At 41.0% G+C, this 15,212-nt stretch overlaps 1 protein-coding gene across 1 annotated transcript in view; it reads right to left on the bottom strand.

The window, feature by feature from the left end:
* myo3b (myosin IIIB) overlaps nucleotides 1-15,212 on the bottom strand; it is a gene marked incomplete at both ends in the record, with an annotated part of 98,958 nt that overhangs the window by 79,657 nt on the left and 4,089 nt on the right. Inside the window, 6 exons of the mRNA XM_080752791.1 lie at nucleotides 5,388-5,533; nucleotides 6,267-6,343; nucleotides 7,036-7,135; nucleotides 7,374-7,478; nucleotides 8,772-8,906; nucleotides 10,370-10,553. Coding sequence (XP_080608917.1) covers nucleotides 5,388-5,533; nucleotides 6,267-6,343; nucleotides 7,036-7,135; nucleotides 7,374-7,478; nucleotides 8,772-8,906; nucleotides 10,370-10,553 — 747 coding nt within the window. The remainder of the gene's footprint in view (nucleotides 1-5,387; nucleotides 5,534-6,266; nucleotides 6,344-7,035; nucleotides 7,136-7,373; nucleotides 7,479-8,771; nucleotides 8,907-10,369; nucleotides 10,554-15,212) is intronic.

Here is a 15,212-nt window from a genome sequence, read left to right as displayed (position 1 = left end):
CGCAGCGCACGTTTCCGGTCGGACATATTTGACCGCCGGACGCACTGGAGAGAAGTGACTGTTATGCCTCTGCTATTTCTCTGCACTCACTGTGGACACAGTGAGTGCAAACACAGTGGTGTCAAATTTCACTCTCTCTCTCTCTCTCTCTCGCTTGCCCGCCCCCCCTCCCCTGTTGCCTCCTCTCTCTCGTGCTTAGCGAATGAGCGGACGGCATAGAGGTGGGCGGTATTATTCCCTACGTCCTTCTCCCTACCGTTGAGTTGAAGTAGAGTTGGAGTGGATGCAGAGTGGGCGTGCCATGGGCTTGGAAGTGGGATGCGGCTTTAAGCCAATTGTAAATATAAGATTGTAAATTTAATTATATGCCAAAACGTTTGGTTATGGGCTTACAATTGTGTGATTATATTGTATATTTATAAGTATATTTATATTTTTTATCGTGTCCAATATCCAATATGCGTTGTCCGATATCCGATACATTAATCAAGTCATATCGGTTTCAGTGCATCCCTAGTTATTGGGTAATTTCACTGCTGACATAACAAACTTGAAGATGGGCTGAATGAAAGCGGAAACAATGCAGAAAGCCGAACTAAATTTGGGGTGTCACAACATCTTGGCGACACCAAACAGCCAAAATTAGGATGGGTACCACACACCCGACCAAGCCGAACCACATTTATTTCAGCTCTAAAAATGTAGTACAGTATCTATTGGCCTTAAGTGTTAGATCAACACTGGATTTTGCAGTGATGTCTATGAATTAATGTCTTTGACACATAGGTTTAACCTTCACAGCTTATTTCTTTATTTTTTAGTATGTGGAGACAGAGTACAGAGGGCACTGACTCAAGCAATTAACCTTCCCACATACTGAATATACATCTCGAGTTCCCATAATTAATTTTTCAGTTAACGATTTTACATCTTCAACCTTTCGCATGCTCCATTACCTCCATTCATGGCATCCTTGGTCCTTCCATATCTGTCATATAAATAGCAGTCACAATTATAATCACACCTTTCATCACAAAGAACGGTCTGTACTGTAATGGCCTGTTGTGGCTACGGACAAAAGGGAGATTCAAACTGCATGTTATGCAGTAAGTTATGCATTACTAGACAATAATGTCTTGTAATACTTGGACAGGGTCAATGGGACATGGATTTAGATAAACCTTTACTGCTCGCACAAGGGAAATTCAGTTGTCATGACAGTAACCGATACAGAAACAGAAGCGTAGTTGTTGGGGGTTCGAGTCTCGATCCCGACGACCTTTGCTGCGTGTCAGCTCTCTCCCCCCAAAAAACTACTGAATAAATAAGAGATATGCATACAGGGATTAGGAATACGGGACCGTACCTATGTTCCCCAGGTTCTATGTTCCCCAGGTTCTATGTTCCCCACTTTCTTACCACCTAACCCTAACCCTAACCCTAACCCTAACCCTAACCATAACCATAACCTCACTAAACTAATGCTGTGAGGTGGGGAACATAGAACCTGGGGAACATAGAACCTGGGGAACATAGGTTGGACCCCAGGAATACGGCACCAAAAATCAACAGAAAGAGATTTAGGGTCCTTGCTTGGCCCTCCGCACTTGGACCGCCAGGACTTATATTTGAAGGAACTTCTATATTCAAACATTATCTTTAAAAACTCATTAACCATACTAGAGAAATATTTTTGTATTATTTAGTTACGAACGCATTCCCCACTGGTTACGCAATACCGTTTGAAATAAAGCCTCAAGATTGTCTAAGTCTGTCGACATAGGGACTGCTAAACAAAAGCTTTCTCGGATGGAGTGGAGTTTGCAGCATGCCCAAGTTACGCAAATAGTTCACAACACGTCACAGCAAGCTGTGTTATGGGCTTGTAGATCAGCTATCTACAATGAATCTGTAGAAATCAGGCATACTTAAACTATGAAAGCTGCCGTTGCTTGAAAACGGAACAGATCAGGGGGAGAGAGAACATATAATGTTGTGGTAGGTATGGAGATCGAGGTCCACTGCACCGAGTATACTGCACCACTGCCTGAAGGCTTTTAGAGAGAGGGCGAGATCATTTAGCGACCTACAACCGGGTCGCGACGTGGTCGGTAATTTTCAGCGACTGGGTCGCTAAATCGACCGACTGGGACGGTAAAACCACCGACCGGGACGCTAGAACCACCGACCAGGACGTTAAAACCACCGACCGGGACGCTAAAACACCGACCGGTTCGCTAAATCGACCGACCGGGACGCTAAAACCACTGACCGGGACGCTAAAACCACCGACCGGGACGCTAATTCCACCGACCGGGACGCTAATTCCACCGACCGGGACGCTAATCCAGCGACTGGGTAGGTAAATCCACCGACCGGTGGTCGCTTCCACCGACCATCGGGCTACTAACCCTAACCCTAACCCTAACCCTAACCCTAACCCTAACCTCAGTAACCTTACCTCAGTTAGGCTAACCTGCCACGCAACCTCCCGACCGGGTCGCTAAATCACCGACCGCGTCGCTAAATCACCGCTAAAGCGAGCGACGGGGTCGCTAAATCGACCGACTGGGGCGCAAAATCTTCCGACCGGGTCACTAGATGTACCAACCGGGTCGCTAAATCTACCGACCTAAAACTGCAGGCAGGTCGGTAGATTTAGCGACCGGGTCGGTCGGTTTAGCGGCGCGGTCGGTGATTTAACAACCCGGTCGCTCGATTTAGCGACCCGGTCGCTCGATTTAGCGACCCGGTCGCTGAAAACTAACGACCACGTCGCGACCCGGTTGTAGGTCGCTAAATGATCTCGCTCCTACCGGGCTTTTAGCCTCAAATTCATGACAACACGCTAATCATACTACACTCACTACTACAGTAAGCTGTGATTACGAACGAGTAACTAACTGTATCTGTATTATTATTATTATATTATCACTCAAAACATAATAGTAACTTGTTATATTACAATTTCTTTATATTTATTGTATCAGTCCCTCAAGTTTCAAGTTCATGGGTTGGGTGGTTCTTGAGATGCTGGTGACAACTCACTCGTGAATGCATAGATAGATACTATCTAACTAACAGGTTTTACAGAATAGCAAAAAGCTGAAAATGTGCAAGTGATAGAAATTTGACATGCACTGGTAGGACGATAGCTTTAAAGATGCAGTGCCGTGATCCCCCCCCCCCCCCCCTAAAACATGATGATCAGGTATTATGATTATACTAGGAGGAAGTTTTTTTTAAGTGTACAGAAAGTGTTAAAATTGGGTTTTTATGTGGCCACACCCTCCAGTTCATTAAGTATGCCTGGTTGTCTGGTGGCCCAGCTGAGGTTAGCCACACCCACAGTGTTGGGTGAATGGTTAAAGGGGAGGGGATGATTATATGATGTAATTTAATCTGTGTTTTTCGTCTTTCAGCTTTCAGGAAGTAACCAAAAACCTGCACATTATAGCCACACTTGGAGGTCTATTAGAGTAATGTCAACTCCATAGACACATACAAAACAGAAAAAGTACAAAACTATGGCACCAGCTCTTTAAGAAGTTCGCTTCCGCCAGTGCGGACTGCGTTGGAAGGAAAATAGGCCCCACAGGGTTGAAGTGGTTAAAGTCAGTGTGGTGGTACTGTAGTAGTGATGTAGTAGTGATGCATACTTTGCCTAGATGAGTGCTCACCATGGGTTTACAAATATGAACTCAGCAGAACCAATTGAAAAAAAAAGAAAAAAAGAAAAAGGCAGTCATGCCGAATAAATATGGGTTCCATTGGGAAAGACAGTATGGTTGTTCCGCTGCTGTGTACCAAAACACTGTGCAACGCAGGGAAGATTAATCAAATCTATGTTGGAATGTTCCAACCGTCTTTGACAGGTAGACATATTTCAAAGATTGAAAAATTACGATAGACGCAATATACTGTATACTGCATGACAGTCTACTGTGACCTGGGAATACATTACCATGTGGAACTGTAAACTATCCGAATGATGGAAATACCTATTGCGTTTTAGTGCCAATGAGAATTTCATAAAACATATACCCAAGGACAATCCTCCTCCATCAGGACAAACCCTACTGTTAATGGCTTGTGACATATTAGATTGAAAGGGCACAAGGTCACATGGAACATGCAATTATAAATGGAAACGTAGAGAAATATGAAATAAAAGATCTATATAATCATCAACTTTTAAGTTATCTATACATCTGTGCTCATGAATATGCATCACTATCAAGATGCCACCATTGTTGGAAAAAACGAAGGTAAAATAAATGTCCTTGCATAGCGTGGAATTCATATAGAAGAGGAAATCCACATAACCTTTTGTCTTGTGATTTTAACTGCCTTGCTGCTTTGCTGATGGGAAAATATATGAGATAAATGACATGTTAACAGAATCATTTCATGGTTCAGTGTGCCCTCACTGTGATTTATATTGGTCACGCCCATCCTAAGGTCCCTATTCACATAATTTATGTACCACGCGGCACGCCACTGCCAAATATCTATTTTGATTTGAGAAAAGACTCAATAACATCAGCTTACTACATGTTCCTAATTCTGTTCACATTCACAGGATTCCTATACTACTTGTTCTCAATTTACTACAACCAAAAAGCCTACAGTACATCCAAACTTCTCAACAAAAAGGTGACAGTAACTATGTGTACGTCTCCGGCTCCTAAACAGGGAAATAGAGGACAGGGAAAATGAATTGATAGCCTCTATTGACTCATGCAACTTCCCGTTAGCCTTCTCTGATCCTGTAATTGCTGTGACTTGTTCATGTTGTATTTTGTTGTGATAAACTGCTGTGGTAGCTCCCATAATTCCTGTTATACGCATGGTCTTCCTCTTGGTGTGGAGGAGATAACATTGTGACAGGTGGCGGGTGACGGCCTCATTGCAATGTGAATGGAGCTAATCACTAATGCAAATTGTAATCAGGAGAGCACATCTTTACCCCAAAGTGAGATCATTGTGTCATTGTGCTGCTATCATAAAGGTCAACCTCATAATACTGTTGAACCTGATCACATGATCATCAGACAGGGAAGTAAGTGAATGTGTTCAGACCAAACAATGATGTTCAGGCCAAATACAAGGCATTTTCTGTTCAAAATAAAGATTCTAACGGTTGCTCAGTCAGCAAAATACCAATTAAACATAATGTGCTACATGTTGTAATTTCTTAGACTACCAAATAAGAAACAGCTTTACCTCATCTTGGTCATTCTACTCTAACTCTAAACAAGAGCATATTGTAATTAACCCCTTCTGAATTAATTTGCCCTCTAAATCAAGAGTGTTTTGGGGCAACGGAGTGCACCGTGTGTGGGCCTGCTCCAGTTGTGTGCTGGGAGCGCCCTCCAGTGTCTCACCGTGGGATCTTGAAGAGGGCCTTGACTGGATGCATCTCTGCCAGAGGGGGGTCGCCATCAGCCAGTTCGATGGCTGTAATGCCAAGTGACCACACATCACAGCGGGCATCATATGAATAGTCATACTGCTGCTCACAGGCTATGACCTGAAAACAGAGAACACATCCGTGACAGTAAGTCTAATGCCAACCAGCAAATATATCTGTCTGATTGGAAAATTAATGTATATTGACAATATATAATGAAATCATATATCTGTTAAAGCCTACTCTTATGAGAGATTTATTTTCTATTTTTTTATTTCATAATTTAAAATTAATATTTTAGTTTTGTTTTTACAAAAAGCAAGAATATTCAGAACATTTACAAGCTAGGTTGAGATGAGTAGTTGGGTATGTGTGTCCTTGTCCTCGAGTCAATAATTAGAAGTGACACTACATTTTACAGCTGGGTTTATTCTAATTGCCCCTGAGGTCCCCTCCTACCAGCCCAATCACCTCGCCTCATTTCTGCCACACAGTGAGCCGGGGGCCCCAGACTCCCAGCTATTAACCTTGGGGTGACCTCAAGTACCAGGCCCATGGAGGGGAATACACAATGACACAGGGGAGAGTTAAGCCCAGTCTATTATACTTCGTCACAGGATGGCGGTGATCGCCAAAAGTAACTGATTTTTGGCGATCTACGCAGGTGACAAAGTAAAACACAGCCAATCATTCCGTCTCTATTTCTTGCTCAACCTCCCGCTCTCATATGCCTAAGGTTTTTCTAATTGCATGTAATAGATGTGGAAACAGACTATACAATGCAATATTTTATAATCGTTTTCACAATTAAGAGAAACAGGACAACTGTGCCAACTGAAAAGGTAAATCTGACCTCAGGAGCCATCCAAAATGGGGTTCCAACTGACGTATTCCTCCGCAAACGAGCGCTTGTCAGTTGAGCTGAGACACCTACAATAAAATAAAAGAATTTAACAAATACTTAAAGGATATTTTAAAAGGATATTTAAGTTGCACATTTTAAGTTGCATCTAAATGTTACATGCAGATATATTCATCAGTGAGTACGCTATGCATGTACATTTTAATTTGGAGCACAAGTGTGAATTAATCTATACAATTTGGTATACAATTTAGCATGGCAACCTGCCAAACAATAACAATGGGTAATAATCATTTCAAATTAAGTGGGACAGATTTTTATCAGCAGGAGTCCATTTCGCCACCACGACACAGAGGACATAAACATGCCTGGGGGTGACTCAAAGTCATTTGCCATAACAGCTTTCCTTTTATATGCAAAGGATCAAATAATGAAATTTAAATGAGCAATAATAGCCTTGGGTTAAAGCTATGCTCCATGAAACAAAACGATGTGGTGGTGAAAAAGGATTGAATGACTCATCCATGTGCTTGTATTCATCTTGAATGCTTTTTTACTAACAATGCTAAAATCATGTGCTGTGGACATTTCTATTAGATTAATAGTCAACAACTCCCAAAATAAATAACGTTAATGAATGAATGAATAATGACAACAGAAAAAAGGCAAGAGACACTTCAAACGTGTTGTGTATCTGTCAATTTCTGAAAATCACAATTGGACCAACTGACCCTCTCGGGCAGAGAACAAAGGCTATTACCAAAGTCAACCATTTTGACTCCTCCCTCCGTTGTCAGAAGGATGTTGTTTCCTTTCACATCACGATGGATAATCCTGTTGTTGTGAAGATGCTGGAGACCCTTTCAACCCAGAAGAAAGGGCAAAAAAACACTGAGATGCTTTAGCATGCTTTGGTTACCTTATTTCTAGTCATTTAGGATTAGGATCATTGAGTGTATTGGAAACAAACCATATATACGCATAGCTGCTCAGAGGGCCATATACATTCTGGCATACTATCCCTGCCTAAACAAATCCTTGTATGTATGCACGCTACCTCCTCCTTGCCATTAGCAGCTTTGCAACTCACAGTCTTACCAAGAGGGCACCGTATAAGATGTACGCGATAACAGGCTCCTGCAGACGCTGGCCTCGCATCAGCAGGCCTTTGATGAGCTCTGTGACAGAGCCACCGTTGCACAGCTGAGAGAGAGAGAGAGGGAGGGAGGCAGACAGAGAGAGAGAGAGAGAGAGAGAGAGAGAGAGAGGGAGAGAGAGAGGCAGACAGAGAGAGAGAGAGAGAGAGAGAGAGAGAGAGAGAGAGAGAGAGAGAGAGAGAGAGAGAGAGAGAGGGAGGGAGGGGAACAGTGACTCCTCCATCACTCACCACTCTAGATTATGATTCATGGGGGGAGCAATCCCACACACAGAGAACCAATGAGAGTCACGGCTTCCTCTTCAAAAGCTATGAAGCATCTCTTGACTTTGTGATGGCATTAAGATGTATGTGCGTGGGAATGCTTTGACAAACTCTTACCATGTGAATAAGCAACATTTTCAAACATACATTTTGATAAAAACGTTTTCATTTAGCTATATATTTTAGCATTTTCAAGCCTTAATTTTATAGCAATAGTGGCGAGAGACAGGAAATGGAAACTCGGATGGCGCTCAAGCAGACTACTCAACGCTTGACACGGTGCCTTTCGCTCGCTCGCCGGTGTCTCACGTGGATCAAGTCCGCTTGAGACGGTGTGCCTCAATCGTCTCCACCGCGTTCCCTTACGTCTCGCCTCCTACGGAAATAATAATAACCTACAGCGAAAGGCCTTGGGTCGGACTTGAACTGTGCTATAATGGTGTGAGTTCCAACCAATGGGAGCCACGGGGCCCCCTAAAGTACTGGATACTGATACACCTTGCTCAAATGAAAGACATTGTGTAAACTGTACTGTGTTGAAAAGTGAGAAAAGCTGTAAAGCAAATGCCAGGATCGCAACTACCAGCCATCAGAGTATGTTTGATAATGTTTCAAATTATAACACAATTGATATCCCCCATTAAATAAATATGAATAAATAAATATTCAACTCATTTGAACACTCTTTCAGAGACATAGCAAATGTCCTTCTTATCTGATGTAATCCTGACCTGAGCACCTGATCCAATAATTACATTTTATTTATTATTTTATGTTTAAGTAAGATGCAAGTCATCATGACTTTTGCTCTCTTTTTTTAAAAACTTTTGCACTATTGGTATCGCTGAGCCGGAGAGGCGCGGTCAACTTTGAATATTGGGTTCACAAAAATCACAAACAACAAATCCTACCTGTTATGACTTTAAACACTCTCACTCAGAAAGGTCAAGAAAGGGGAGCTCAACTCCAGTGCCAAAGAATAATGACTCCTGCATATTGCCATAGTCATGCATACTGTATCAGTATGCAGGACTGCAATAATCTTCAGCATACTGCACAAATGTTTATGAGCTCACCTCCAGCACCAACCATAACTGTCCACCTGACAGGTTGTCGGTCTTGTAGAACATGCCATAGAACTTTACCACATTAGGGTGGTTGGAAAGGGACCTCAGGATGTTGTATTCTGCCTCTATCTCCTCATCCACGTCCTTTGAGAGAGATTAAACAAAGTTACGGCACATAACGCAATATGCTGTCTGATGCCGTATTGTCACTGAATGCGTATTAAAGTACGAATTGTACTATATAGAGTGATAATGTATTTGTAGTCTTCAGTATGTCTATTGCATGTCCCATGATTCTCTGTGGGCCCTGTACCTTGTACGGTATGTCAGTATGCACTACAGTAGGTGTTGTATATCTTTATTGCATTTTCAATTCTGATTAGGTTGAATTAAATGCAATATGAAAATATAGGATCTCAGTAAATGCACAAAACCGTGTACTTGATCCTTTACCTCAATATCATACTGATCCCATGGTGTTGCATATCTAAATAGAGCAGAAAGCAAAGCAACACGCACACTAAACTTTGGGGTATGAACTCGTAAACAAAAAGGCAGGGACTTGCCCTGGTCTTAAACTACTTCTAGAACTGCCTCTCTATCGGAGTAAATCTCAGAAGGGAGGGAAGAGAAACAGTCACAGTGATGGGATTTCTCTTGGTGGATGTCTGAGTGATGGTGGGAGCAGTCTAATCAGGGAGAGGGATGAGAGGACAGGCAGTTTCATCTTCATAGCAGCATGGGCTGCAGAGCTGCCAGGATGGGGATTGGTCCACTGACACAATCGCACGCAAAGCTTCAGATCAAAGTCTTACTACCACCACAATACAGTGCCACTACCAGGCTCGACAGCGGGCCTTATCATCCGCAGACAAAAATGTATGGGTACGCAGACCAGATATTGTCAACTCAAGAGTCAAGTTGACAATATCTCGTCTGAGAGTTAGATTAACACTCAGGAGTTTGCAGTGCAGTTACTGGGTCAGGATGGGTGAGATTTAACATGACAGGAAGTAAATGAAATGGGTAGATGTTGACATGTACCATTACAGTTCATACAACTACAACTGGATTGAGATAGTCAAGATGGGGGAGGAAAATATGTACAGTACGGCCAACTTACTCTGTTTGTATGGTTGGAATGCTGACAGGAGCCATGCAATGATAAAGAAAAACACAATGGGTTTGTTTGTACCTCAACAGAGGTGGGTTGAATGTTTTTTTTTGGGTGAAGAGGTGAAAAGTCCTGAAGGTGCTTTAAAGCAATGCTGAACTTTGGTCGAACCTTTGGTTGTATAGCTACTGTACTTACTACTTAGGCACACATGATATAAGTCTGAATATCAGAATCAGAATCCATCTGAAGCAAGAGATCAACAATATTTTGACATAAGCCTGATTCATACTGTGCATTCCGGTGTCGTGCACTGAAAATAGCAGATCTACAAGCTCAGAACACGTAGGGACACAATGCATTGTGAGCTTGTAGACTTTTTGTTTCTCCTTCGGTGCGCGACCATGTATAAATGAGGCATTATACAATGGAAAGGTATTCCTATACAACTCAAGGTTTGGCCAAAGTCCAACATCGCTTTTAATTTACTTACATTGATAGGGTCTAGCACTTTGACGGCTGCTTGGCTTCCATCCTTCTTATTGATCACTCTGTATACTTTCCCATAGGTTCCTTTACCAATAGTTTCCACTATATCCCAGTCCATTGAGGGATCCCCGAGTGTCTGCAGGCCAATCATGTTGGGTTTGTACGGGTACAGTCCATACAGAGACCTCCTATAGAGAATAACAACAATCCCAGATTAGTGCTTGTTTGGTTATAATATAATGTTGGTGTCAGGCAGATACGTTGTATTTCCATATCTTTTTTCTTTGACAAATTAATGCCTTATTTATGTGTATGGCAGTGACAGTCTCTCAAAGGTAGTGAAAATAGCCAATTAACAAGCTAACACACATTTTGAGATTGTAGATTTGTTATTTCTACAATTTTTTATGTTTGGACATTTTCACTTACATGGTCACCAGGGAAAGGGACAAGAAGATTTTATTTGTCACTAACATAAAAGTACAAGCAAGCAGCGAAATGTTGTTGGGACTTAAACATCTTTGTCGGTCTGTCTAGACCTAGGGCAATGTTTCTCAAATGGGGGTATGTGTACCCCTAGGGACTCTGCAGGGGGTACGTGAGGAAGAAAATGAAAATAGGAATATGTATTTTACTGTAATGGTTAATGATAAAACATTGAGTTTGTGTGAACCTGCTCATCTGTACATTTCTAAACCAAATGACATCATGACAATAAGTTATTGAATAGAAAGCAATGTTTATTTGCCATTATGACGTTTTATTTTGCTGTGGTCAGGCTTTCGGAAATCAGTATAAGGGGGTACTCCAGCCAAAAAAGATTGAGAACCACTGTTCTAGGGGAATTATAAATATCTACCCAATGAAAAGTATAAATTAAATCTTTAACTACAATGGATCCATTGGAACACAGGTTTATTTTCTCCAATTCCTGAAAAGTAACGGTTTTGGACATCATTTCTGCCTGACAGACAAAACTAGCCAAATTAAAATGTTTTTAGGAAAGATTTCAAGAGTAAACACACAAGACAGTAAGCATTTTATAGTATCTGAATTCCAACTCTCTCAGTGAATAGCAACACGTACAAAATGTTGATCCCTCTGAAATGGACCCTGAGGCATGAAGACTTTCGGGTGAACTTATTTGCTATATTTAGAGAAACAAACGAAATGCTAATCCTTGTACAACACTATAGCCGCCTAATCAAGGAAAAGCAAATTATTTATTTAACACAGCTCAGCCTTGCAACACCTATGAATACAGCCTTCAATACAGTGGCAAGTCATTAAAAAGTATCGACTGGTTACATGCAACTGCATGAGCATTGTTCAGACAGAGTACATTACCATAGGCCTATTATATAGATTGAGCTCAATGACATAACTTTATTTGCCAAAGGAGCCACATCAGCAGAGGTGAAAGCTAAATACAAAGCAGATGGCTGAAGAATGACGTTACTTACATTGCCAGTGTTATTTTCTTCTGATTCATAAGGCGGTCTCACACAAATGACTTACAACTAAAGAGTCTCGAGTGATCATAATAAAACAGCACCAAAAACAACAAAGATTGCCTCCCCAAGAGGATCGTTGACAAGTACTCTAGCATAACAGAGAGCTTGACTTGGTCTTCTCCACTGGGACCCAGTCACAGTCCACTAAGACGCACAATCTCTTCAAGATCAATTGGATTTGGACAGAGATTAACTTGGCGGGTGCCGTCCTGAATGATCAGTGAACCAACCCACCAATACTAAACACAGAAACAATTAGAATGTTTCATGAAATTATCAAATAAAAATAAATGAGCCACCCCTTTAGTTGTTGTACATTCGCAAATGCCTGAAATTCTACCTGCATTTACCCATCCTAACTATTAGGAGCAGTGGATGCAATTAATACAGTGCCCCGGGGGCTGTTAAAGGTTAAGTGTCTTGCTCAGTGACACTCAACACATACACTGGGCAGTCTGGGCCAGCCGAGGGTCAGTCGGCTTCTCTACCGATTCAGTTATGCCTGCCATCTGCACAACCAGAACTTCATCGCACGCACAAAATATATTTAAAAAAAGGACACGTATCACATAATAACACACACAAGAGGATTAATGATTAGCATCGGTGCAAAGGCCTAGCATAAATCATCCTTTAGCTCTGGCGGAAATGTCAGCATAACCATCCGCATGTAAGATCAGTGGTGCAAGGCAACATGTGTCACAACAGCTGAATGTGACTCGAATAACATGATACATTAGGAAGTCATATTGACATTTTAGGAAATATGCCTCCCATTTTCATGAAATGACAGCAATTCTAAATAAACAAGATCGATTCACGTGTGGTGTTTATATATAAACCCATGAGTGTTCTTGTCATGTATCACATGCATATGACCCTGAGGGGGTCATTGGGGAGCCACGTTTGGGGGGACTCAGCAGATTGATATGAGAGAATGTGAGTGATGTTTAACCCTTGAGAGTGCTGCAAAGACACCTGTGAAGATAGATTTATGAATTGTTGTGCAAGCAGGTTGAGTGATGGCTTAAGGCTATACAGATATACCACAATCTATGGGGACTTTCAAACATGCAGCACAAAGATAGAGCTGATGTCCTTCAGAGTGCCCTTCGAGGGAGGAAATAACAGCATGAGGACAAATAGCTTTCTTTAACAGTATGTTGTGTAAAAGGACCACCTAAATATTTGGCTACATGTCCAGATTAATCTAACAGTAAATACGATCAATAATCTGTCAGTGGTCATTCTGGGATTAATTGCCCCTTCCAAATGCCAGTGAATAAGACTGCATCACACATGCCTTTATAATGAACAAGATCTAAGACCTATTTCCTTAAAATGTGTTAACATCATTCTGTTTTCTAAAGCTTGGTGGTATCTACACTAGTATATGCTAGTTAGTATCTAAACAGTACTTTGAGTACCTTGCTAGTTGCTAGTCAACTGCAGTGGTGGAAAAAGTACTCAAATACTAAATAAAAGTATCAATACTGCAATATAGAAAAACCCCGTTCTGTAAAAGTCCGGAATTCAAAATGTACTTGAGTAAAATTGTGAAAGTGTTGGCATCAAAATGTACTTAAAGTACCAAAAGTAAAAGCACAAAATGTTTTAAAATAGCAAGCTGTGTCGCAATGCGATGTGTTGTGAGCTTCTAGATCTGCTATTTAGAAAATAGCCTAGGTAAGCTATTAAATAGGGTTAAATAGGTTAATGTATGTTTTATAATAATATTATAATTTATATCTGCAAAGTAACTTGTAACTAAGGTTTTCAATTTGGATCTGAGATGTAGTGGAGTAGAAAATTGGAAATAGTCCAGTAGTACAAATACCTCAAAATTGTTGAGTAAATGTACTTCGTTGCTTTACACCACTGGTCACCTGTTGTCAAGGTAGCATCACCAACTTTTGTAACAGTAGGCTCATATTGCTCTAGAGCAGCTGTCTATCTGTGATCGTGAGCAACAGCAGATACCCATTCTACAATATCAACTTTCTCCTGCCATTACGTAACAAAGGGTCAAGTCTCAAAAACACAGTAGCATTGTTTATAAAGCTTACTGAAGTCGCTGATGAAATACAGTGAATTACACAATTAATATCTGCAGTAATATCACTAACATGGCTAATCAACAATCAATTTCTTTCCAAAACAGTAATGAAAATAAAAAGGTATTTCAACAGTCACTAATCAATCATGAATCCATCCTAAATGATCACGAATCCACCTAATCTTTGATGAAATCACCTGATGAAATGAAATTATTTACATGTGAATGAATACGCCAGTACATTTCATGCCAACTATTAGCAACCTCATATACTACTATACACTACACTGATTTATTCTGTTCAACTGTTAAATGCTTAAAAATGCTATTCTGAGAACTTATTTCTGATGCCTTAGACCATAGAACCATAAGTCACACATACCTGTTTCTGACTCGTGATCCCGTGTCAATGTCTGTGAAAATGTTTCCATCTACCCCTCTCAACTAAATGTGCTGGACCAAACCATGCTAATCAAAGGTGATTAATTATTCATTCAGAAGCATTCTGCAATGTGATCTACTTTTAAATATTCAGGTGGCAGATGTATCTATCCACTCATAATGGTCGCCGATATGAAGGATCTCGGGTTGCATGCAGGGTAACCAGGAAGTCCGTGAGAGTTACTCCGTCATAGGACTCCTGCCAGTCTCCCCTTTGTAAATAAAGTCATCTTTACTTACAACTGTTATTACATTTCACCCATGGCTGAGTCCAGACAACCTTTGACATCTCTTTTGCTATGCCACTCAAATAGGTATATTTGCTGTCAATATAATTATGCCATAATAAGAGTTGTAAAAGTGTAATGATTATCCCACACAGTAGGCTTCACTTATCTACAAAGTCCTTTAGGATTATGGAATATAAAGTTAGGAGTATCCATTTAATGAATTTGATTATATAACTTAATTAATTGAACATCTTTATTCTTTATACTTGATCTTGCGGTGACAGTGTGTAACTACAGCAACACGTGAAACAATCTGTTGGATGTCATCTAAATGCTGAATGGCTATGGCTGAAAACAAAACAATTTTCCACCCAGAAGCAAAAACACTAGATGCTACGTTGCCATGAGTTCCAAACCCAAGGGATCTAACAATGACACTGTACTATATAGGCTTGTATCTCCAGAGAGCTTTGATGTCGCCTGTATCCTTTCCGCCCAGTACCTTGGTGCTTTTCACACGTTTAACACCGCTTGCAGAAAAATCACACTCGTGTGAACTGAGCGGTGGTGTGTGTGTGTGTGTGTGTGTGTGTGTGTGTGTGTGTG

This window comes from Nannobrachium achirus (genome assembly GCF_963921795.1).
Source record: "Nannobrachium achirus genome assembly, chromosome: 22".
NCBI classification, from domain to species: Eukaryota; Metazoa; Chordata; class Actinopteri; order Myctophiformes; family Myctophidae; genus Nannobrachium; species Nannobrachium achirus.
Note: the sequence above shows the minus strand (reverse complement) of the source record. Positions and strands in the feature narration are given on the sequence as shown.